Source organism: Balaenoptera acutorostrata, chromosome 3 (genome assembly GCF_949987535.1).
Source record: "Balaenoptera acutorostrata chromosome 3, mBalAcu1.1, whole genome shotgun sequence".
In the NCBI taxonomy this organism is placed as follows: Eukaryota; Metazoa; Chordata; class Mammalia; order Artiodactyla; family Balaenopteridae; genus Balaenoptera; species Balaenoptera acutorostrata.
The window spans coordinates 154,845,950-154,868,753 of NC_080066.1; the positions used below are offsets into that span (position 1 = coordinate 154,845,950).

The window sequence follows — 22,804 nt, forward strand, 5'->3', positions numbered from 1 at the left end:
CAGGCTTGTGTGCCCTTGGGTGAGGAGCCCCCTGGAGGTCCTGTCCGCCCTGCCTGCTGGTGGGGTTGTCAAATGGTACCAACAGCTCTGTCCAGACAGCAGGAGCTGTGGGTGGGCAGGACTCTTGAAGGTGGTATGGACCCAGTGACAATAAAGGGTCTGTCTCCCTAGGATAGGGCCTCACTCCTGGAAATGGATGTCAGCGTGGAATGGCCACAGCTGCTTTTGTACCTGCTGTTGAGAGCCTTCCGGGCACTGGTGTTCCTGGTGTGGCCAGGACAGCCAGCATCCTCATCCCATGGGGCGTTTGTATAGACAGACAGAACTGAATCCTGGAATCTCTGAGGGAGGGATCCAGAAATTGACATTTGTAACGAGTGCCCATCTAGATGCTTCTTATGTGAGAAGTTTGCAGATCTTTGTTATAGCTCTTTGGAGGGGCCGCCCGTGGCAGGGATTCCTTTCCTCTCTTGGTAAGCTAACTCAGTCCAGCCTGGATTCACAGCAGATCTAAAACGACGTGTTTTCTTTCCCCAGCCATTGGAAGAGCGTGTTTGTTGTGCTTTGTCTTTTGGAGACAGAAAGACTCAAGAGCTGAAGGTTGCTTGGGATGGATTTCAGGAGGATGTTGACTCCAGAGAGGCAGGGCCAGGCCTAGGGCAACCGGGGTGGGCCATTACTGTGAAGACAATTATCTTAGGATTGTCCAGCCACCTGGCCTGAGGCTGGCCACGTGGCAGCTGTAAAAAAAGCCATCGATCGGGGCGTAGCCCTGAAGATTTAGCCATTGCTGAAATTCCAAAGTCAGCGCTAACACCCCTGGTGATGTTGAACAACTATGAGACCTTTTCCCTTTCCTCCCCAAAAGGTGTGCGCCTTGACCGAGTGCGTGGAGGCCGCCAGAAATACAAGCGACGGCTGGACTCAGAGAGCAGCCCGTACCTGAGCTTACAGATTTCTCCTCCTGCTAAAAAGCCATGTGAGTGCAAGGCAGTCCCTGCCCCTCTTGCCAGCATCTGTTCCTGGAACATCTGGCGTCCCTTTGGGGAAATGCCATCTTCACACTGCTGGGTTATGGGGCACTGAGGGTCACGGGGAGGGGCATCAGTGTCTGGTATTGGTATGGGGTACTTCAGGCTTCAGACCTTTCCTATGGCATTCACAGAATGTAGCTCCAAATGCAGCATGATCCTAAGAAAGCACGGGCCCAGCATCCAGAACATGTCCCCTCACCTCCCACTCAAATCACGTTCCTCTCAAGAGAATTCACCAGGCGACTTCCCTTGTTGGGATATTTCCCAAGAGCCCAAATCATCATTGCCAGCAACTCTGTGGAGTCAGAAAGGGAGGGGGGTGGTAGGGAAGGGATGGACTGGGAGTTTGGAGTTAGCAGATGCAAACAGACTATTACATATAGAATGGATGGACAACAAGGTCCTACTGTAGAGCACAGGGAACTATAGTCAATGTTCTGGGATAAACCATAATGGAAAAGAATATAAAAAAGAATGTATATATGTATAACTGAGTCACTTTGCTGTATAGCAGAAATTAACACATCGTAAATCAACTATCATCAATAAAATAGAAGGAAAGAAAGAAAGAGAGAGAGAGAGCGAGAAAGAGAGAGAGAAAGAGAGAAAGAAAGAGGGAAGGAGGGAGGAAAGGAAGGAAGGAAGGGAGGGAGGGAGGGAGGAATGGAGGGGGGTGTTTAGCTATGTTTGAGCTTCCTGGGGCTCCTCAGAACCCGACTTTTCTTCCTGAGCCATCTCAGGTTCCACCTTGGCCCCTTTCCTCTTTTCCCAGGCATTTACATTCTCCCTTTTGTTGTTGCAGTGACTAAAATCGTCTCCTACCTGCTGGTGGCTGAGCCGGACAAACTCTACGCCATGCCACCCCCTGGCATGCCAGAGGGCGACATCAAGGCTCTGACCACTCTCTGTGATCTGGCAGACAGGGAGCTCGTGGTCATTATTGGCTGGGCCAAGCACATCCCAGGTGAGTCCCATAGGACTGGGGGAGGGTGTAGTCAGAGACTCACAGCCGCGCTCCCCGTGGCTCTGGTTCTTATGCATGGGAGCCCATGACCCAGGAGCCCTGTGGAATCTTGGCAAGACTACTTTTCTCTGGCCTCCTTTCTCTCTTTGTGGGATTGGAGGTGAGCAGTTGTTTGGAAGGTCCAGTGTTGTTCCTGAACTGCTGGGGGCTCTTCAGAACGGATTATGCAGGGGTATGATTGCTTCTACAATAGGTAATAATCAGAGCAAGTTCTTTGAATCCTTAAAGGCCAAACAAAGAACAGGGTTTTATCCTAAATCTTATTGGAAATATACTGGAAAACAACACAGAAGAGGGATTGACTCTCTTGTTTCCTATTAGAGGCAGGTGAAGTGGAATGGTTAAGAACATACGCTTTGGAATCAGATTGGGATTCAGGCTCTGGGTCTGCAACTTGCTAGCTGTGTAACCCAAGGCAGGTCGCCGGACCTCTCTGCAAACAGGAAATACCAGCAGTACCTCCTTCATGGGCTTTGACGTGGGGATGAAATGCGAGCGTGTGTGTGATGCTTTGGCACATCCTGACATCAGCTGCGTGCTCGCTCTTGCCATTTGCCTGATCTTAAGGGAGGCCTGTCTCTTAGTTTGGATTCTATGACTTTAAGATCATTTCTGGCATGAAAAGTACATGTTACGAACGTGTTTTGGGTGGTCCGGACTTCTCTTCATTGCATGTGGCCCCAAACCCCTCTTTCCGTCTTTTTCATTCTGGATGAAGGGAGGGAGCTGATTTTTAATTTGTTTTTGTAGACTCCGATACCCACATATTCTGCATTACACCCTTCTTGGGGAGCTTTCTAAAGTCTGTGCGGTTTATTCCTTTGCGGTTCTAACAGTTCGGCTCACAGTGTCGGGGAGACATCCTGTTCCTCTCTGGCAGTGACCTACCATGGACTCAGATTCTTCCTAGCTTTGTAATGTGGGACAGTTTATCTTCCTGTCTGTAGATCGTTTCTGTGTTTGCCACCGGCTCTGAAAGATGAATACAGCATGCATGGTTATGTAGCAAAGGTGTCCGAAACTTTAGATGCCAAGGCCCACAGTTGATTGGGGCAAGTCAGAAAGTCCTTATATAAGATGTTATGGGCACAGCTTACAGGAAGGAGCCTTCCTGCGGACAATGGCTCAGAGGGGGTGCTGGTGTCACTTAGCTGGCAAGAAGCCTAGAATTCCTTCCACAGGGACTCCCTGACTCACGGGTGGGCTCCCTGGGGATCTGGGCTGGAGCGCCCTTACTAAGGAGCTCAGCCTCTTGGGATTACACACTCAGTAGTTTTTGAATCTGCCCTGCGCTGATTCAGCACCAATGTGGGGTCAGGCCACTGCTTAAGACACCTCAGCCTGGATTGCTCCACTAACCCAGGGCCAAGTTAGGCACAGCTCCCCCTGCACACACCCCCTTCCCATCATACACTCCTCTTCCAGGCTGAGCAGGTACTGCATCGCAGCCGCGGCTCAGGAGTGGCTCCTGGCGGGCCCGTGGGTCACTGCCTGCTTCTTCTACCACCTCGTGCCCCCAGGGGGTAGAGTAGAACCAGGAGGCAGTGCCTCCCTTGCACCCATTTTCCGTCTCACCTCCCAGCTCCACCTCCCGTCTGTGCCCAACCAAGAGGGCAGTGGGCAGAGCAGAATGGTTGCCGAGGGCACAGACTTTGGATTCAGGCAGACCTGGCCTCTCATCCCAGCTCTGTCCTTACTGGCTCTGTGCGAGATGCTTCGTTTTTCTGTGCGTCAGGGTCCCCACCTGTGAGTAGTAGAGCCTCCCTCACTGGGTTGCTGGGAGGAACTGGCTCGCTTAGCCCAGGCCCCACACAGAGCTGGAACCTGATAAGTGGCGGAGGCTGTGACCATGGTCGTTGTCGTTGCTAATAGTATTAAAAGCCTCCTTTCACATCATCATTTCTCCTTGTCCAAAGCTGAATTCTTTTTGCTTAAAAAATAAAATAAACATAGGGGCTCATTTGTCTGTCTCAAATGCTAATTTGCCTATTTTGCATACATTTGCATGCTGAATTATTTGGGCCTGACCTTCTAGTGTTTAAGGTAAAATTAATTAATAGGGTCTCCTGCTACTGCATGTAAACCTCATATTAAGGGTGATGACATAATCAAGTGCCTGATATAGTTAAACTAATTGACTTAATCCCATCTCAGATTAGATGGAAAACTTATCTGAAGACCTGGTAAGAGAATGAGAAAGAAAATGAGAAAGAGGGCAGGTTGAGTAGGGAGGATACAAGCCAGGGCCCCACCCTGGGACTTGTGTCAGCAACTGTCCATCTTGGTCCCTGGACAGACAGAAGGAGTGGCTTCTTAAGACGGCTCGGGTTAGAGCTCTGGAGAGGAGCCCAAGCCGCTGCCCTGAATTAAGCACAGGATACCACATTTCATGCCTCAGTATCGTCTAATCCAGAGCCTGGCACACAGAGGGTGCTTCCTACTTGCTTTTGCATGCATTTATTGAGCATTAACTGTATGTAAGCTCTCTTGCTAGGAGCTGTGGCCCGTCTAAAGAAGTAGATTAATTGCTGCCCTAAGGGTCTCATTTGGGAATAAGTTAGATAATTTTAAAAAAAAAACCAAAAAAGTTTTTCATGGAAAATTTCAAACAAAGGTAGACCAAAGAGTATGATGAACCTCCCCATTACCCTGCTTCAACAGTTATCCCCCCACGGCCAATCTTGTTTCCTCTCTACCCACCCATTTCCCACCTCCTGTATCTCACACGTGAGAAGGCAGATGCTTAGTTAGAATGCAGCAGGAAGAACCACAAGATGGAGTGCAGAGGCAGGAGGGATGCCATGGACTTCGGGGGAGAGAGTAGAACAGGAGTTAGGCCTTCAGGATTGATGGGCAAGTGGCCATGCAGGAAAAGTCCAGAGGGACATTCAGTGCTGTGCACAGATGCAGACATATTCACGCGGGCACTGAGTGGCCATGGAGGAAAAGTCCAGAGGGACATTCAGTGCTGTGCACAGATGCGGACATATTCACGCGGGCACTGAGTGGCCATGGAGGAAAAGTCCAGGGGGACATTCAGTGCTGTGCACAGAAGCGGACATATTCATGCGGGCACTGAGTGGCCAGCTTAGCTGGAAGGAAGGCTCATTTGAGCGCAAACTCGTTCCCAGCACTCCCCTCCCTTTTCCCCATATTACTGAACACACAGGACACTTTTGCAAGGGTGAGTTCCGTGGGAAAGCTGGGGCTGCTTGTGATTCCCCCGGAACAGCAGCCGCTCTTTGGTTTGAGTCAGTCTGAAGTTGCCCACCCCAAGATAGACTTTTCCCTTGAGTTGAATTTTCCAGGTATTGGGCTGCCCAGAGAACAAGCCCAAGTCTTTAGAGTGTCCACCTCTTTTCCCCATGAGCGAGAGATTAGAACCAGAGGCAGCGAACATTCACAGGCGGTGGGCATCACTTGATGAATTGCAGCCTGCAGATGTCATTAGGTGTTATCCTTGCAGCCCAGGCAGCCCCGAGGGTGCCCCAGCCAGGACAGCCTCCTCCGGCTGGCCCTGCCCAGCCCAGGCTGACATGTGCACGGCCTCTGCAGGGGACCCCCCCGGAGGCCTCCTAGCGGAGGGCCCCTTAGAGACCCTGCTACCAGGAAGCCACCGTCTGGCTCACACTGGGGAGAGAAGAACACCAGCGGCCGATGAAATATGGGCTGCCGAGTGACAGCAGCTGTGTCTGGAGTGGCCTCAGATCCTATAATTACATCTCCCTTTATTACCTCTGCTAATGGCCCTCCAGGTCGACAGAAACGATAATAAATTAACAGATTATGAACTCCACTTGCCACAAATTATGTGCTCTTTTTTTTTTTTCTTTAAATTCTAGAAGCTCATGCTGTCAAATCACTGGGGGATGGGGGCTTGGGAAGAGCCTGAATGTTATTAGATCAGTTGGTGCAGATAAAGCAACTTTCCGGGGGCAGCAGAGCTCAAGGTGGGAGAGGTGGGAGTGGGCAGCCAGCTGGGAAAGCCCCAGGGGCACGGGCCACACGTAGCCTCTCCCAGCAGCCCCTCTGCCCCAGAATTGCTGATCACCTGATGGAGGAGACCCAGCCCAGCACAGGAACGCAGAAGTGAAGGGTGCATTGCTGAAGGGCAGGGAGGAGTGCATCAGCTCCTTTGTTTGGGTTTAATAAAAGAAAGAATATGTGCTTCCAGTAAAGATGTGGCAGAGGGGTGGAAGTGATGTGTTCCAAATACGCATCTTTCTTAAGCATCATTCTGGGAATTTGTGTAGGTGTATAGCCACTGTGTGTGTGTCCCCTCCCTGCCATCGTTCATACTATAACACTGCTTTACACTCTGCTTTTTTCATTTAGTTATATGAAATAGTAGCGTTTACTATATGCTAAGCCGTGTTCTAAGCGGTCCACACGTTAGCTCATTTAATCCAAACAACCCAATGAGGTAAGTACTATTATTATTCCCATTTTACAGATGAGGAAACTGGGGCACAGAAAACATGCCCAGGGTCACAGCCAGTGGTCAGCAGAGCTAGGATTCCAACAGACGGGCTGCCTCTGGCGTCTGTGCCCTTAATAGTTAACATCTTTCTTGGGCAATAAGTATCTTTCTACATCCACATTCATGGTTCTTCTTTATTCTCTCTAGTGGCTTCTACTGTTTCATTCATCTAGCTAATAATTACATTTTATTACATTTATATAGTAAGTACATATAGTACATTGGTTACATTTAGTTTGTCGCCTGCTTTGGGTCGTTACAAACGGATCTAACAAACAGCCTTTTCACGTTTATCTTTGTATGTTTATGCATACTTTTCTTTCTAGGAGAAATTCCTAGCAGTGAGATTGCTAGGTTGAAGGGAGAATGCCTTTTATGTTATGCTTGATTTAATGTCACTTCTTCAACACGGACAGGTTCAAAAGCCAGAACTAGACAAAAACGCGTAGGCAGAACTCTCACCTCCATCCCCATCCCCTCCCCCTCCTTTCTCCTAGAGATAATTTTTATTTCTCATTTTTCCTTCTTGTGTTTCTTTTGTCAAACATTAGAAAATATTTGAGCTATTTCAAATATTAGAAAATATCCAATATTTCCCCCCTGACCTTGCACAAAACGAAGCAGCCTCTATCCGCTGTGCAGCACTTTGGGGTGTGCACCTGGATTTTCAAAGCTATTTCTGGCTCCTTCTGAAGAAGCTCAAGGAAGAAGAGAAGAGTCAGGGGCTGAGTCACTCCTCAAACCAGCCTAGCAGGGGGTGTGCACACAGGCCTCAGGACACCCTCAGGTGGTGGTCCCACATCCCCAAGGTGCTCCATCCCCCCCTCCACCCCACCGCCTGCCACCGACCTGCCCTGTAGGCCTGTCTCTGACTCAGGCATGATAAGCCAAGGCAGCTAAATCCGGACTCATGTCTAGAGGACTAAGAGGGTCCAACCATGTTCTTCTGGCCCATCTTCTCGTCACCCAGGAGTCGAGGCCCGGTGGCATCTGTCCATTCTTGCCTCTGTGCCAGGAATGTTTGTGGGGCCCCTTTGCACCAGGCTGGGCACTTGGCAGTGGGGCTCGGAAGGTGAGCGGCTTGGTGCCCGTGCTCCCGGGAGCCCGGGGCACAGGAGTGACAGCCATCTGAGCAGACACACCCCTTCAGCTCAGCCACAAAGTCTCCTCTTCTGCAGAGTCCCCCGGACTCTCTCATTTGGGCCAAATTCCCCCGTTGCATGTTCTCAGCCCTTCATCTCACTGGAGCTCTTCTTACAGCTGTAACCTCCTGGGGACACACGGTAACTTGGGGTGTGGCTTTCCCTCTTGACTGAGCTCTTGAAGGCAGGGATCGGCTCTGGTTCCAGCTGGCCATTCTGTCCCTGGTGCCTAGCACGGGGCCTGGCACTTAGTAGGTGCTCAGAAAGTATGTGGGGCGTGAGCGAGGGGGCAGAGCGTGCTGCTTATGTTCTAGCCGTGAGCCTCTCGTGAATCTTTTGTCTTTCGTTTCCAGAAGCCTAGCTCCTACCTCACCCTCCCTCTCTGCCACCTTCCAATTCAATTGTCTATTAATTTTGCCCCGTCCACCTCCTACATCTTCCCTCCCAGTCTGTCTGCCTTCAGACCCGCACCCCCAGTGCAGTCCCACACGTCCCTACGTACACACACCCCCCCGTGCTGGCTGATTGGTATCTGTTAATTAATGTCGCCCCAGGCCTCTCCTGCTCAGAGGCCCGATAAGGGAAATTGGATGTCCATTTCTATCTATCTTTCATTACCACCCGGCTCTCCCCGCCACCACGGGCAGCTGCTCACCCGCTCCCACTCTGGGATCCGGACGACAACACACGAGCACCTGACCCCTCTGTGCCACAGCCTCTCCCCCGAGAAGGCGCATCAATCCCCGCTCACCCCGTGTCGGCAGTGTAATCGCTCCAGCTCTGTGGGCGATCACCCGGGGATGCCAGCAGCCGGGTGGTGATCCCAGGTCCGGGTTGTGCAGATCGGCCTGCGAACTGTGATAGTCAGACTAAAAAGGGTGTTTACCGGGAAAGGGGTGCCTGCCGAGCGAAGGGGGGCTTCCTCCCCTGGATGCACCTCACAGTTGGACACCGGTTGTTGCACTGGTTGGAAAACAGGGAGGGACAGTGGCTTTTAGAGACAGAGGACAGCAGATGAGGGTGGAATAGACTCCGAGAAAACCCAGAGGGATGGGCCAATCCAGAGGCTCGGGACCTCCCCCAGCCTCCAGTCTGGGGGCGGGGGAGAAGAATCATGTCACTAGCATGCTAACAACAGCAACAACAGTAATAGTAACAGCTACAGCCGTCACTACCTTCCTCGTTCAGGTGTACTGAGCACCATCTGTGTGCAGGGGGAGGTGTTAGGTGCTTCCCACGGCCATCTCTTTCCATCCTCACCGCACCCCGAGTCAGAACACTGCATCTAAGTGGGGTTAGGTTCTAGGTCAGCAAGTAAAGAGTCCTACATAAGCAAAATTACCCGTGGAGCTCCCTTAATTTCAGTTGTCCATGACGGGTGCATAGTGCAATGGCTTTGTGGATACCTTTCCTTTTTGGTACATCTGGTGTGGTCCGTCTTGGAACCCATCACTGAGTTTCTGGTTGAAGTTACTGCCTTGTGTTTAGTGACCAAGATATTTGAAAATCAACTCTCCTCCTCCCTCCCTGCTTCCCTCGCTGCTCCCTTCCTTCCTTCCTTTTTTTTCTTTCTCTTATATCAAGATGTTAATTGACTTTACCTGAGTTAAGTGCATATATAATACAGTTCCAGTGTGTCATTCTCATTTTGCAGATGAAGACTTTCTTCTCATCATTAATAATAATAGTAAGAGCTCAGTAAATGTATGTTTTGTAATCATGGTCTCATTTAGACCTCACAGTGACTCTCTGAAGCAGGCACTACTGTTATACCCATTTCATAGATGAGGAAGCTGAGGTTTGGGGAAGTAGCACAGCTCTTACAAGGTCAGCCTACAGGTAGTAAACGCAGAGTCGGGATTCAAGCCCAGGCAATCTCCAGAGCACACTGAACAAGACAGTGTCATAATTCTGGAGCCGCCCCTGCCCCCATCCTTCTTTCACTCTGAACTCAGCCTCCTTGCTAGTAGGGAGGGGGAAACGCCCACGATCCAAGCTCACAGAATACAGGACTGCTTGGGTCATTGTTAGGTGGAGAGTGATGGCCAGGCCAGCGGGGGTCTGACCTCTGGGAGGACAGGCTGCCTGTGAGAAAGTGCCCCCTGACCCTGGGCGCTCTTGAGCTCTTAGCAGCCCCGGGCTGTGGTCACTGGCCGGGAACAGCTGATTCCTCCTCCTTCCTTGTTGGGCCCCTGGGTCTCGGCACAGCTGAGACTCTGCATTGAGGTCAGGCGTCACTCTAAAGCACCAAAGCCTCCCCTGCACTGAGCAGAGAGGGGGATATGGAAACTCCTCTGAGTGGAGGGCACCCTATACTGCCACCTCCTGATTCTACTATGAATTCAATAACTCCTTAAATTACAAATGCATTTAATTAATCAAAAAGCCTCTCTGCACATTCGAAAAATACCATAGAACTAACAATAATAATGATAATAACAACTGTCAACATTGACTGAGCTCTTGTTAAGTCTTTTCCATGAGTTCCATGTCTGACTCATTCACCAAGGGAAGGACAATGAGACCAGCAGGTAAAAGGGAGGGGCAGGATCCAGAGGTTCCCCACCAGCCCCAGGGAGGCCCCTGGCCTGCCCACCTGACCTCTGCTGCCCTGCTCGCCCCCTCTTCCTGCAGGCTTCTCCAACCTCTCTCTGGGGGACCAGATGAGCCTGCTGCAGAGTGCCTGGATGGAGATCCTCATCCTGGGCATCGTGTACCGCTCGCTGCCCTATGACGACAAGCTGGTGTACGCTGAGGACTACATCATGGACGAGGAGCACTCCCGCCTCGCGGGACTGCTGGAGCTCTACCGGGCCATCCTACAGCTGGTGCGCAGGTACAAGAAGCTCAAGGTGGAGAAGGAGGAGTTTGTGACGCTCAAGGCCCTGGCCCTGGCCAACTCAGGTACGGGTGGGTGTCGGGCGTTCAGGGGGAGCTCCAAGAGGTCTTCTGGGCCTGGGGAGCACAGCTCTGGGGCCTGTGAGCAGGACCTCTGTAAGGGGCAGGAATGGTGTGAAGACGCCAGAGCTTCTTGTCACCCAAAGATTGTGCAAGGGGTGGCCTGGAGTTGAAGAGATGGTGATGAAGGCTGGCATTGGTTGAGTATTTCCTAAGGCCTTGATTTGCAGGGCATTCTGCTGGGCCCTTGCCATGAAGATCAGCACAGGGTTAAGGGCACAGATTTCAGAGGCAGGTTGCTAAGAGTCAAATCCTGCTCCTGCCACTTGGGCAAGTCTGTGCCTCACTTCACTCTGTGCCTCAGTTTCTTCATCAGTAAAATGGGAGCAACAAACAGTCCAGAAGACTCCACCCCAGAAGACTATGGAAGGGATTTATTTATATATAATTATGCTTATAATATGCCTGGCGTATAATAAGTACTCAGTCTGTTAAATCAATTAGCCATGAACTGATTTCATCTTACAATCAACCCTATGAGCAAAGTTATTATTTTAACCCCGTTTTACAAATGGGGAAACTGGGGCTTGGAAAGGGGAAGCAAATTGCCCAGGGTCACACAGTTAAAGAGTGTCAGACAGAGCTAGGACCCAAACCAAGGTCCTCTGATTCCAAAATCAACTCCAAGCTTATACACACTCCTTGAATCTCCCACTCAAATTGCTCAGGCCCAAGAGAGAAAACTTTCCTGCCATTAAAAAGGAGGCTTCACTCCATTTCTTTTAGCGCCCACCAACTTCTAGCTAGACTGTCTGTGGAGAGGGGCCGGGCATTGGTAACTCAGGTGAGTGAGCTTGAATGTAACCTGTGTCCACACTCTGCAGGTACCAGGCCAGGTGCAGGGGTTGTGTTGGGGATTGCAGAAGAAGGAGAAAGGCAGGGTCCCTATCCTAAAAAGAGAGTGTCAGGCACGCAGACACATAATTCTGCTGCTGGGCGCATGCAGTAGTCAATTGCTCAAATCTCAGTCAAGTTCAAATTGGACCCAAGTTCACATTCTAGCTCTGATACTTAGTAGCAGTGTGACCTTGGGCAAGTTGGCAACCTCTCGTAGCTCTGTCCTGTGTGTAAAGTGGGGATATCCCCATCCCTCCTCCAAGCACTTTTTTAAATGATTGAAGATAAAGCGCTTAGCCCAGTGCCTGGCCTAGAGGAAATGTTCAATAAATATTAATTATTATCATTATTATTAATATTAGAGAAAACAACTGTTATCAGTGTATGGAAGAGGGAGAGCTGGTTCCAGATGGAGACAGTATAAAAAGGGTAACCAGCCAGTTTGCTTAATGCTGTCACACTTACTGAAAGTTCCATGTCCTGGGAAACCTCAATCCCTGTAAAACTGAGACAGTTGGTCCCCTAACAAATTGCTTCACAGAGAATACAGGGGATGCTGTCACTGCCCCACTCAGACCCCCTTTACTGGGTTAGTGCATCCGTGCCCCAGCTGCTGAATTTTGCTGCTGATAGCGCACAACTGCCCCCTTCGCCAGAGACCTACCCTCACCTGCCTTGCTTGGAGGGTTACATAACCAACCCCCCCGCCCCCTTCGCACCTTCAGCCAAAAGCCGACCCACACAGGGAAACCAAAGGCTGGACTCCTGGAGTGGAATCAGGCACAAGCCAGGCTGCATCCTTACCGTGCTTGCCCCACCCTCGCCCTATCCCGCCTCCCCACCTTCCTTTCTCCTGAAAGCACACTCGCTACAAATCCCATGCGCCCGAACCCCCATCTCAGGCTCTGCTTCCAGGGAATGTGACCTAATAGACAGAAGGAAGCTTTTTTTTTTTTTTTTTTTTTTAGTTCAAGTCCCTTTTATTAAAAAACTAATGCAAAATAAGAGTTAAACATTTTACATACTTCTGTAGAGACCATTTACACACACCTTGATTCCAAAATTGTAATGTAGTCTGTTAGAGAATGCTAATGCTGTTGGTTTGCTTTTAGTACAGTTTCAGATTGACAGAGTAACTGAGCAGATAGTATATAGAGTTCCATACACCATCCCACCTTCATTCCCCAGCCCCTGTACACAATTCCCCCTATTACTAACATCTTGCGTTAGTGTGGTAATTTGTTGCAATTAATGAGCCAATTTTTTTTTAATCTGATGGCTTTTTTTTTTTAGTTTCGTTTGTTTATTTATTTATTTGTTTATTTATTTATTTATTTTTGGCTGCGTTGGGTCTTCGTTGCTGCGCGCTGGCTTTCTCTAGTTGCAGCAAGCGGAGGCTACTCTTTGTTGTGACGCGCGGGCTTCTCACTGCAGTGGCTTCTCTTGTTGCGGAGCACGGGCTCTAGGCGCGCGGGCTTCAGTAGTTGTGGTGCATGGGCTTAGTTGCTCCGCGGCATGTGCGATCTTTCCGGACCAGGGCTCGAACGCGTGTCCCCTGCATTGGCAGGCGGATTCTTAACCACTGCGCCAGCAGGGAAGCCCAATGAGCCAATACTGATACATTATTATTAACAAAAGTCCACAGTTGCCTTCAGAGCTTACTCTTTGTGTTGTCCAGTTCTGTCAGTTTTGACAAATGCACAACGACAAATCTCCATCGTCACATATCAGGCAGAATAGTTTCACACCCTCACAGTTCCCTGCGCTCTCCTATTCAAAGGGAAGCATTGTCTTAAGTGGTTGTAGAGGGGCTGGGGGTTTGGGTGGGCCGAGGAGGAGAGGGAACCAGTGAAATCAGAGGACACAGGGCAAGCACAGCGAGATGCAGCAAGGCTGCCCAGACCCTGGCGGGCACCTCCTGGATGTTGGACTCTCCTGACCACTTCTCACAAGACCCGGAGCTCACGCTTGCCCAGGCCAGGAGAGGAACGTGAGGAGGTGGGAGGCCACTTAGCTGTCGTCTCCACCCACTCCTCAATGCCAAGCTTTCAGAGGACTCTTTAGCTCTGCCAGCTGCTCTGGCCTTAGATCTCAATACATACAGACATGCACGCATGCACATGCGCACCCACAGACATACACACATACAAATACAAAACACCTGAGGACCGACGGAGCCCAGCAGGAGCTGCCGCTAGTATCAAGCTTTGCCTGAGTAGGTGCTTTGCCATGAGAGACAAAGTGCCGGGAACCTGGACTTCTTGCCCCAGTGGCATTTACCAGGCCATCCTGCAGCTCTGTGCAGGTTCAAGAGCTCCAAGTGGAAAAAGAGGAGTTTGTGATGCCTCAGGCCTTGGCTGCGTCGTGGAGCGATCAGATGCAGGCAGGAAACAGAAAGAACAGGCCTGTTTGGAGGTTAGGCTAGAAGAGCTGTTGGTGTCAGAACAGAGGCTCCAGGACTCTGAAGGGAGTGGGGTGGAATAGGGTCAGTAGAGGCAGCCGTGAAAGGTTGTGGAGGAGCGACCTGTCCCCAGCAGCGAGGTAGGAAAGTCACCCAGGCAGACAGTGTGTTAGCTGGAGGAGAGACAGGGGCTAGGAGATCACTGGAGTGGTGCTGGTGGCAGCCCCGAGGGCCACCATGGGTGCCACTGCTGAGGCTGAGTGGGCGGTAGCGGGTCAGAGGCTATGGCCCCAAACCACGCCCCCTCGGAGCCTGCTGGATGTCTTTTGCCCCACCTCCCGGCCTCTCCAAGGCTCCCGGACGGCAGAAAAAATTCATAGCCATTGATTTTGTAATTAACAGTTTATCAATGCCATCGATACAGACTCGCTGATGGATTGCAAAGGAATTAATCTTCCAATGTTATTTTATTTCATTTTTGGTCGAAGGCAGCTGCCAATTTTGGCCTCCTTGGGGAGTGTGGGGTGGTGGGGAGAGGAAACTGGCAGGAGGCAAGGAATCTGGATGGCCAGGTCCCAGCCTTCCAGGGACCAGTGCATCTTGGCTGCACGCTCTGGAATCAGCCAAGAGTGTAGGAATGCAGCCACGCTTCACCCCAGCTGGCAAAGGAAGAGTCCTCACCGCCTTGGTAACAGGGAGCAGAAAAATGTAGAAGAGTCTTAGGTATGGGGCCGGCCCTGCAAGAGCAGTGTCCTGCAGTCTGAGTTTTCACAGCAATGATAGTAACAACATTTATTAGTGCCTGATGACGTGCTAGTTCATTTAACCCTCACCACTACCCTGTGAAGTAGGCACTCTCATTTGCTCCATTTCACAGACAGGAAACAATCTCAGAGAGCCTAAGTAACTTGGCCAAAGTCACACAGCATCTGAGGCTCCAGAGTCTTATCCAGCTCATTCTACTGCTATTCTGCTAAGAAAAAGAGACAGGACCCTTGGAGGCATGGGCTGAGTATGGATCCAAAATGTTAGAGGGAATTACTGGGGTTAGCCAGTTGGTACAACTGCCCTTGGCAGTCTGGTATCTAAACCAACCCAGCATGCAAAGGAACTGCCCTGCTTTTTTTGAAGAATGCAGGAAATTTGCCCAGTCTTCCTTGACAACCCACCCAGAGCTTCAAGTTCCCTTGATTCACATGCACCCTTACCCTCCCACCTTTGGCAGGCGCTGGGGGCTGCAGTTCAGGGCGGTGGCTCGATATCTTCAAGGCACATCGGAAGAGGGCTGGTTATTTTCCCCAAGGCCATGAAGTGGGTTCTACTTTGCTTCTGCTCAGACCCAGCTGTCAGCAGGCACCTCCCTGCCCCTCTGGGGTTTAGGTAAATTTCACTTGAAGTTCATGGCCTGAGTCCAAAGCCCTCCCCAGGATTCTATAGAACTCCCAAGAGCATCTTCCGTCACTGTGCCCCATGTGTCCAGCCATGCTATCTTAGTCCCCCCATATCCCCCACCACAGGGCACCCAGACACAGAGCTCAGCCCCTTTATCTGTGTATGTATACTGTAACAGCTATTTTGTAAGGTTAGTGAATGCACTGAAGGCTTGAGCTGGTGCCTAGTGGCAGCGGTAACAATAATAATCATGATGATGATCATCACGGTCATGATGGTTAGGAGGGTGGCGATGGCGATGATGATCATGATGATGATGAAGGTGATGATGGTGGTGATAAGATGATGATGGTGATGGTGTTAATGATGATGGTGGTGGTGGTGGTGGTGGTGATGATACCACTAGCTGGGCACTTATTCTGTGACAAGTACTGTTTTAAGCCCTTGATCTATGTTAACTCATTTAACCTCTTGAGGTAGGTATGGCTATTATCTCTTTGCAAATATTAGGACAGGGGCTTCCCTGGTGGCGTAGTGGTTGAGAATCTGCCTGCCAATGCAGGGGACACGGGTTTGAGCCCTGGTCTGGGAAGATCCCACATGCCGCGGGGCAACTGGGCCCGTGAGCCACAATTGCTGAGCCTGCGCATCTGGAGCCTGTGCTCCGCAACAAGAGAGGCCGCGATAGTGAGAGGCCCGCACACCGCGATGAAGAGTGGCCCCCGCTTGCCACAACTAGAGAAAGCCCTTGCACAGAAATGAAAGACCCAACATAGCCATAAATAAATAAATAAAAATTTATTAAAAAAAAAATTAGGACAATGAGGCACAGAGAAATTAAATAAATTGCCTAAAGTCACAGAGCTAGCAGGTGAGGGATGCAAGATTACAATTCCACCAGTTTGGGTCCAGAGTCCACCTGGCACCTCCAGGACAATGACAGGTCTGCTCGTGTTTAAGCCCTTCAGGGTCTCCACTGCCACCTCTTGGTGGGTTCTCAAGAAAAGTCCTCCAGGGATACAGATCTCTCCTTGGGTGTGAACCACAGCTCTGTCATTGGCCTCTGTGACTTCAGACTGGCAACTTAACCTCTCTGAGCCTGGGTTTCTCTGTAAAGCGAGGATTTGGAAGGCTCCAAAGCAGAGATCAAGGACCCCGGGGTGGCCCCCACGCCCAGGGCAGTGCTGTCCGGCCACGCCCGCTGATGCCCTGCCTTGTGTCCACAGATTCCATGTACATTGAGGATCTGGAGGCGGTCCAGAAGCTGCAGGACCTGCTGCACGAGGCGCTGCAGGACTACGAGCTGAGCCAGCGCCACGAGGAGCCGCGGAGGACGGGCAAGTTGCTGCTGACGCTGCCCCTGCTTCGGCAGACAGCTGCCAAGGCCGTGCAGCACTTCTACAGCATCAAACTGCAAGGCAAGGTGCCCATGCACAAACTCTTCCTGGAGATGCTGGAGGCCAAGGTCTGATGGCCTGGCACAAGGACCGACTCCCACCCAAGGACAGACAAACCAACGGGGAGACCTCCACAGCCACCAGCCTCAACATTCAAGTCCTGTATCATGGCCACGAGCAGTCCCAGAGGAAGGGGCTCCTCGCCTCCTGGCTGTGTGCGGAGTTCTGGGTGCTGTGGGGTAGGGAACGGGGACGGGAGGGCAGGGCGCGGGGCTCATCTGTAACTGGCTTTTTCTTTGGTATGTTTTTCCTCCGCCACGGGCAACGCTGAGGCCTGGGCCAGAGCTGACTCCCCTGAGGCTGGAGACCACCGAGGAAGTGCCCCCTCTCCCTGCCAAATCACCAAGAGGCAGCACTAACATAACACATTTCCTAACCCCATGCCCGACCCCCCTGTCCTCTGTCCATGGCCTGGGTGGGCAGTGCTTAGCGCCCAGGACTCTGGCATACTCAAGTGGGGTACCTTCTGGAGGTTTCCCTTTCCCAGAGGGCAGTTGCTTTCTTGCAGGGTTGCTGCGTACTCTGGGGTTCTGTGGGGTCCCTCAAGAGGCCCTACGCCTTCCACAGTCCAGACGGCTCCCTCCCTCCATCCTTCCTCTAGGCTCCCAGGCCCGGCTCACTATCAGGAGAGTAGCTGCCAGAACTCAGGCGTTTTCCTGGTTACCCCGCCCCCCGGTGCGTCCCCGCCTGCCTGTCACTGCGGCCCCAGGGCCTGTCCTCCCCCTCTCTCCCCCAGGAGCCCTGCTGCTACTTCCTGCCCTACCTCAGAGCTCACTCCCACAGTGGGTTCAGCCAGCCAAGACTTCAGGGCCCGTAGGTGGGAATGGTGCTGGCTCAGAGAAGAGCAGGGCCCAGGCAAGACTCCCCGGCGCTCCCCCTTCTTCTGGCTTCTCCCACTCCCCGGGGGCGGGTCCAGAGCAGGTAGGCCTTGGGAAGTGAGGGATATGCAGGGACCTGACCCCGTCTGAGACCACCCTGGGCACTTGATTCTGGCAGCCCTGGGAGGACCGGGTCAGGATAGGGAGAGGCCCAAACCAATCTTTGCAGAGCACAGAAAGGCCCAGAAGCAGAGATGAGCAGGCGGGGGAACCCTGAAGACAGAGGCTCAGTGGAGGTCACCAGCCTGCCTGATCTTTCCTGGTACCCAGGGGCAGTGGACACCGAAGCCCCCTCCCCTGCATTCCAAGGGCTGGGTGAGTCAGCGCCACAGGAGGGGTTGCTCCTGCCATCCTTGGACTAAGGAGGTGTAGCGTAGCTCCCTGGGTGCACTTAGAAGACCAGCTTTCTGGCAGGACAACCACTCCGGCCCCCCATCAGTCCTCCAGGCTGCTTTGTAAGGTGACAGCCAGCCCAGTTCGCCCAGGACCGGTTCTGGCACTGAAAGTCCATTTCGCAGGAAACCCCTCAGTCCTGCCCAAATGGGGACAGTTGGTCATCCAATTCTGCGAGTGGCCATGAAAGTTTGTTCTCACCCACCTGTGGGAGGTCGGGGGCAGCCTTGAACATGCCGTCCGGTGCTTACGGGGTTGACGGAGGGCCGCTCAGAGGATCTCCCGAGGATGAAGGGTTTTGAGCATCATGGAGAAGCTCTTCCAATCAGCTGCCTTCTAAAGCAGGGATAAGAGCACCCCCCCTGGGGCACATCCCTGGGGAATCCACACACATTCTAACCCGACCTCTCATCACTTGGAGAGGCAGGCAGATCCCACCCACCTGTCACTAGGACCAGGAGGCCAGGTGCCCTCCTCCACAACCTCGCAGCTTTCCAAGGGAAGCAGCTACTGCTGGTTCCACCTCTCCACCCCCAGACGCCGCTCCTTCTGAACTTTTGCTGGGACGTGCTGAGGTCACCCTAGGCAGGAGGGTTGGCTAAATCCTAGCAGCTACTCTCAGATACCTTCACATAGAAAATGTCAGGGGTTCCAAGAGACTTCACAGACCAGCAAAGTGTGCCCCCCTCCCTTTTGCCTGTGGGGACGGCCACAGTCACTTGTCAGTCAGCATTGGAATGATCTGGGATGCTTCAGCCCTAGCTCTCTGTGCAGTCTCCAATCTGGGCGGACAGATGCACAGGTGCCTCTAAGGGACCAGGGGTAAAACCCAGGCCTAACTTAGCCACTGGAGGCCATGCCATGAAGTCTGGACTAGGGAGATGGCACGGTGCGAGAACTTCGGGTCTGCTCTGTGGGAGCCTCCCCTAGCCCCTCACTGTGCTGTGTGCTCGAGGAGGTGGGGCAGAGGGTCGAACCTCATCACCCTGTTCTCTGTAGTGTCATTGCTCAAGCGTGAGGACCCAAGCTGTGAGCTGCGGCAGGGGCTTGTGCACAACTGGCCTTTGCAGTCGATCTTTTCTAGAAAAAGCATCTCTGGCTAACAGTGCAGCAACTGGTTTGCGGTGGGTGGGTGTTCTGTACACAGGGCGGCTTTGCCTCGCCGGATCGCGTACATCTGCAAGTGTCCCGGCATCCGAGCCCCTTTAAAGCAAAGAGGGGGCGGTGGTCCTGATGGCTTGGTGCTAATGAGGTGGATCCTGCTGCTGCTGCTTTTACACTTAAAAAAACTCCAGTGGCAACAGGAAATGTATCAGTAATGATGAGAATTCTGTCCAATGGGAAGGGCCCTGGTGTGTACTTGATGGATCCATTGGCATTCAGAGAAAAAGTTTAGGAGCCAACTTCTTAGTTGGAAGTCTAGCCAGCTTTGGGACCTCCCTGGGAAGAGGGAGGGCCCTGACTTGGTGGAAGACAGTGGAGCAAGGAGAGTTTAGGACACCCCATCCCCCCAAACAGAACAAAACTGAAGTTTACCCGCAAATCCGCTGTTCCTGGAAAATCTGTAAAGAGGAAATAGCCCTTCTCAGTTGTACTCTCATGATACAGGTCATTGAAATGAACCAAGAAATAAAATGAAAAAAATCCAACCATGGAGAAGGTGGTATTGGCTGGGTTTTGTTTGGTCCCCATGTCCCCACCCTTTCTAAAGATTCTAGACTGGTTTTGTCTCATGTGAACCTTGATGGTGGCTCCCAGTTTGGGCATAGAGGAAACTTCAGTGATTTCCCAGGGCACAATTTAAGAACCAAGTAGGAAGACCAGAGTAGGACATTGGGTGGGAGGTCATGGCAGGGCCTTAGAGGAGCCAGAATCTGCACCCACCCCTGTGTCAGGGGCCTCCCTTCCCTCCAGACTCTCCCCTCCCCCTGCACAGTTGGCGAAGGTGGAGGGGTTTGTGGCAAGGGGAAGTAGTGACAAACTTGTGACCAGAAGACAGAGGGGCCCATGCCCACGGAAGAGCACCAAAGAAAAGCACTATGTGGAGATTGTTTTATTTTCTAATAATGATAATATGGCTGGAATGGCTTCTTAAGATGTATATATTTTTTAAAATGGCGGTCCCTCATTGCATCACCCACCTGTACGTACTTCCACCTCTGTATGTGTTCTCCCAAACACCCTAGGATGCTTCCATCCTGGTCCCATGTATCTGGAATCTAATAAATAAGGAACAGCCTATTGGAGAGTTTCTTCACACATTATCTTTGCTGGTTGGCTGTCCCCTGGACAGCACTGCCCTCAGGTTTCAGTCTGATGCTAGAAGAGACCATCGAGAGCCAGCTCAGCCTCAGGGTCCTCTGGGGATTCAAGTGAGCATTAAAATGTGTATTCAGCAGCAAAACTCAGGAACGTAACTTGAGCAGTGTGATACAGGTCTGAGAACGACTTCTACTTCTTTTCAGACTTTTAATATTAATGGTGAGGCCCTTTATTATTTTTATTAATGTCAGAGAAATGGAGCATCAGGTATATGTGAACCAAAAACATTTCATTGCCTTAGGATTTTGAAATGCATCTGTGTATGCATGCACATGACGCAGACAGTGCAGAAAGCCCACGTGTTGTACCAGGACACACTAAGGACCTGTGAGAGTCAGAAGGGAGGGCCTGAAAGAAATCGAGAGGACTATATCAGGATTTTTTTTTGTTGCAAGTTAAGACACCGCAGCTTATAAGGCTTACTGGGCTTATTGCCTTGGATATATGTGAAGTCTAAAAGTGGAGCAGGCTTCAGGCAGGGTTTGATCCAGAGGTTCACAAAGTCAGTAGGGCTCTGGCTCTACATCTGTGATTCTCTCAGTTCTGCCCTCTTCTGTCTGTATGCTTTGTCCTCAAGCTAGCCTCTTTCATAGTAGCAAGAAGGCTGCCAGATTTTTATTTAGCATCATGGGGAGAGAGAAAAAAAATCTCTTCCTACAACCATGGAAAATATCTGAGAGCTTCATTCTAAATCCCAATGGCTTTTGTGCCTATCCCTTAATGGATCACTGTGACCACCTTGGGGTGGGACCAGTCCCACACATCAGTCTAGCTGCTACACCAAAAGGGTTAGGTTGAAAGTCTAGCAGGTGACAACCAATCATGATGCCCACAGAACCCACACACCTAGACAACTCAAGGTCTGGTCAACTTTCAGTGGGCTCTTTGTAAGTTTCCTGAAGCTCTTGGAAGAGAAGATCCACATGGCAGTCTTTGAACTCAATACCTAGCAAGTCTTGTGCATTTAATTCATAAAGTGTTTGTGGGAATGAAAGTACCTGGTCTGTGGATTATTTTAGGTAAATTCCCAATTCACCTACATCTGGTGCATGTGTACATGTGTGTACACAAACACACAGCTGGTATTCATGCTACTACCTTAAGAAAAAATAATTAGGAAAGAGTCAACCAGAGCATCATATAATGCAATCAAAATAGAAATTTTTATTGGACTATTTTAGGATTTTCTGTACTACGTCTTTGATTTGTCTAGATAATTGTGATCAGACTAGCTAATAGCTCGTTTTTTCAAAGACTTAACCCTCATCCATTTCTTTACCTCTCTTCATTCGTTCTCCAAATATTCCCCCCTTCGTGTTAGCAAAAGAATTGAAGCTTCAAAGAAAGGGGAAAAAACACAACTGAGGGTCATTCATTCATTCAACAAATATTTACTGAGGGTCTGCCCTGTGCCAGGCACTGTTGGGCAGAGAGACTATATCAGTAAAGAGAACAAGCACAGTCTCTGTCTTCATGGAGCACACAGTCTAGTGGGAGAAAGAGAGAGACAATGAGCACAATAATAACCAGATTATATAGTTTGTTAGAATGTGATAAGTTCCATGAGGGGAAAAAAGCAGGATACGGGGGATCAAGAATGGGGGGTTGGGATATAATTTTAAAAGGAGGAACTTCCCTGGTGGTCTAGTGGTTAAGACTCCATGCTCCCAATGCAGGGGGCCCGGGTTCAATCCCTGGTCAGGGAACTAGATCCAGCATGCTGCAACTAAAGATTCCACATGCTGCAACTAAAGATTCCACATGCCACAGCTAAGACCCGGCGCAGCCAAATAAATTAATTAATTTAAAAAACAATTTTTAAAGGAGTGGTCAGAGCAGCCTCAATGAGAATGTTCCATTGAACAGTAAGTTGAAAAAGTGAGGGTCATGTGGGTGTCTGGAGGAAAAAGTCTCCAAGTAGAGGGATCAGGCCCTACAAAGTCCCTGAGGTAGGAGTATGCCTGGTGCGTTCAGTGAACATCAAGGGAACAAGTGTGGCTGAAGTGGAATTGGTAATGCAAGGGGGAGTGGGCAAATCACAAGGGGGCTTGAGGCCACAGTAAGTGTGGCTTTCACTTTAAGTGGAAGATTTTGAATAAAGGAGTCCTATGATCTCATGTCTCAATGGGAGCCTTTGGCTGATGTGTTAATAACAGGCCATGGAAGGACAAGGATGGAAGCAGGAAGACCAATTAGGAGACCACAGGTAAGGTGACAGTGGGTTAGACTGGGGTCAGGGAAGAGCAGGGGTTACGAAGCGCTTGAGTCCTGGATCAATTTTGAAGCCACCAGGATCTGCTGATAGATTGGATGTGGAATGTGAGGGAAAAAAAGAGACATACGGGATTTCAAAGATTTTGGCCCCGACAACTAGTCTAGCGTTGTCATCCACTGAGGTGGGAAGACTCAGAGAAGGCAGCTCTGGGAGCCAGAGGGGGAATCAACTGTGTTACGTTTGAGAAGCTATTGAAAGTCCAGAGGAGACA

At 50.9% G+C, this 22,804-nt stretch overlaps 1 protein-coding gene across 5 annotated transcripts in view; it reads left to right on the forward strand.

Annotated features, from left to right (window-relative positions):
• ESRRB (estrogen related receptor beta) overlaps nucleotides 1-20,228 on the forward strand; it is a 176,478-nt gene extending 156,250 nt beyond the window's left edge. For all 5 annotated transcript variants that reach the window (XM_007184514.2, XM_057542132.1, XM_007184513.2 and 2 more), the window contains 4 exons: nucleotides 869-979; nucleotides 1,837-1,998; nucleotides 10,315-10,584; nucleotides 16,495-20,228. In XM_007184514.2, coding sequence (XP_007184576.2) covers nucleotides 869-979; nucleotides 1,837-1,998; nucleotides 10,315-10,584; nucleotides 16,495-16,739 — 788 coding nt within the window. In that variant the 3' untranslated portion in view covers nucleotides 16,740-20,228. The remainder of the gene's footprint in view (nucleotides 1-868; nucleotides 980-1,836; nucleotides 1,999-10,314; nucleotides 10,585-16,494) is intronic.
• The last annotated feature ends 2,576 nt before the right edge of the window (nucleotides 20,229-22,804 follow it).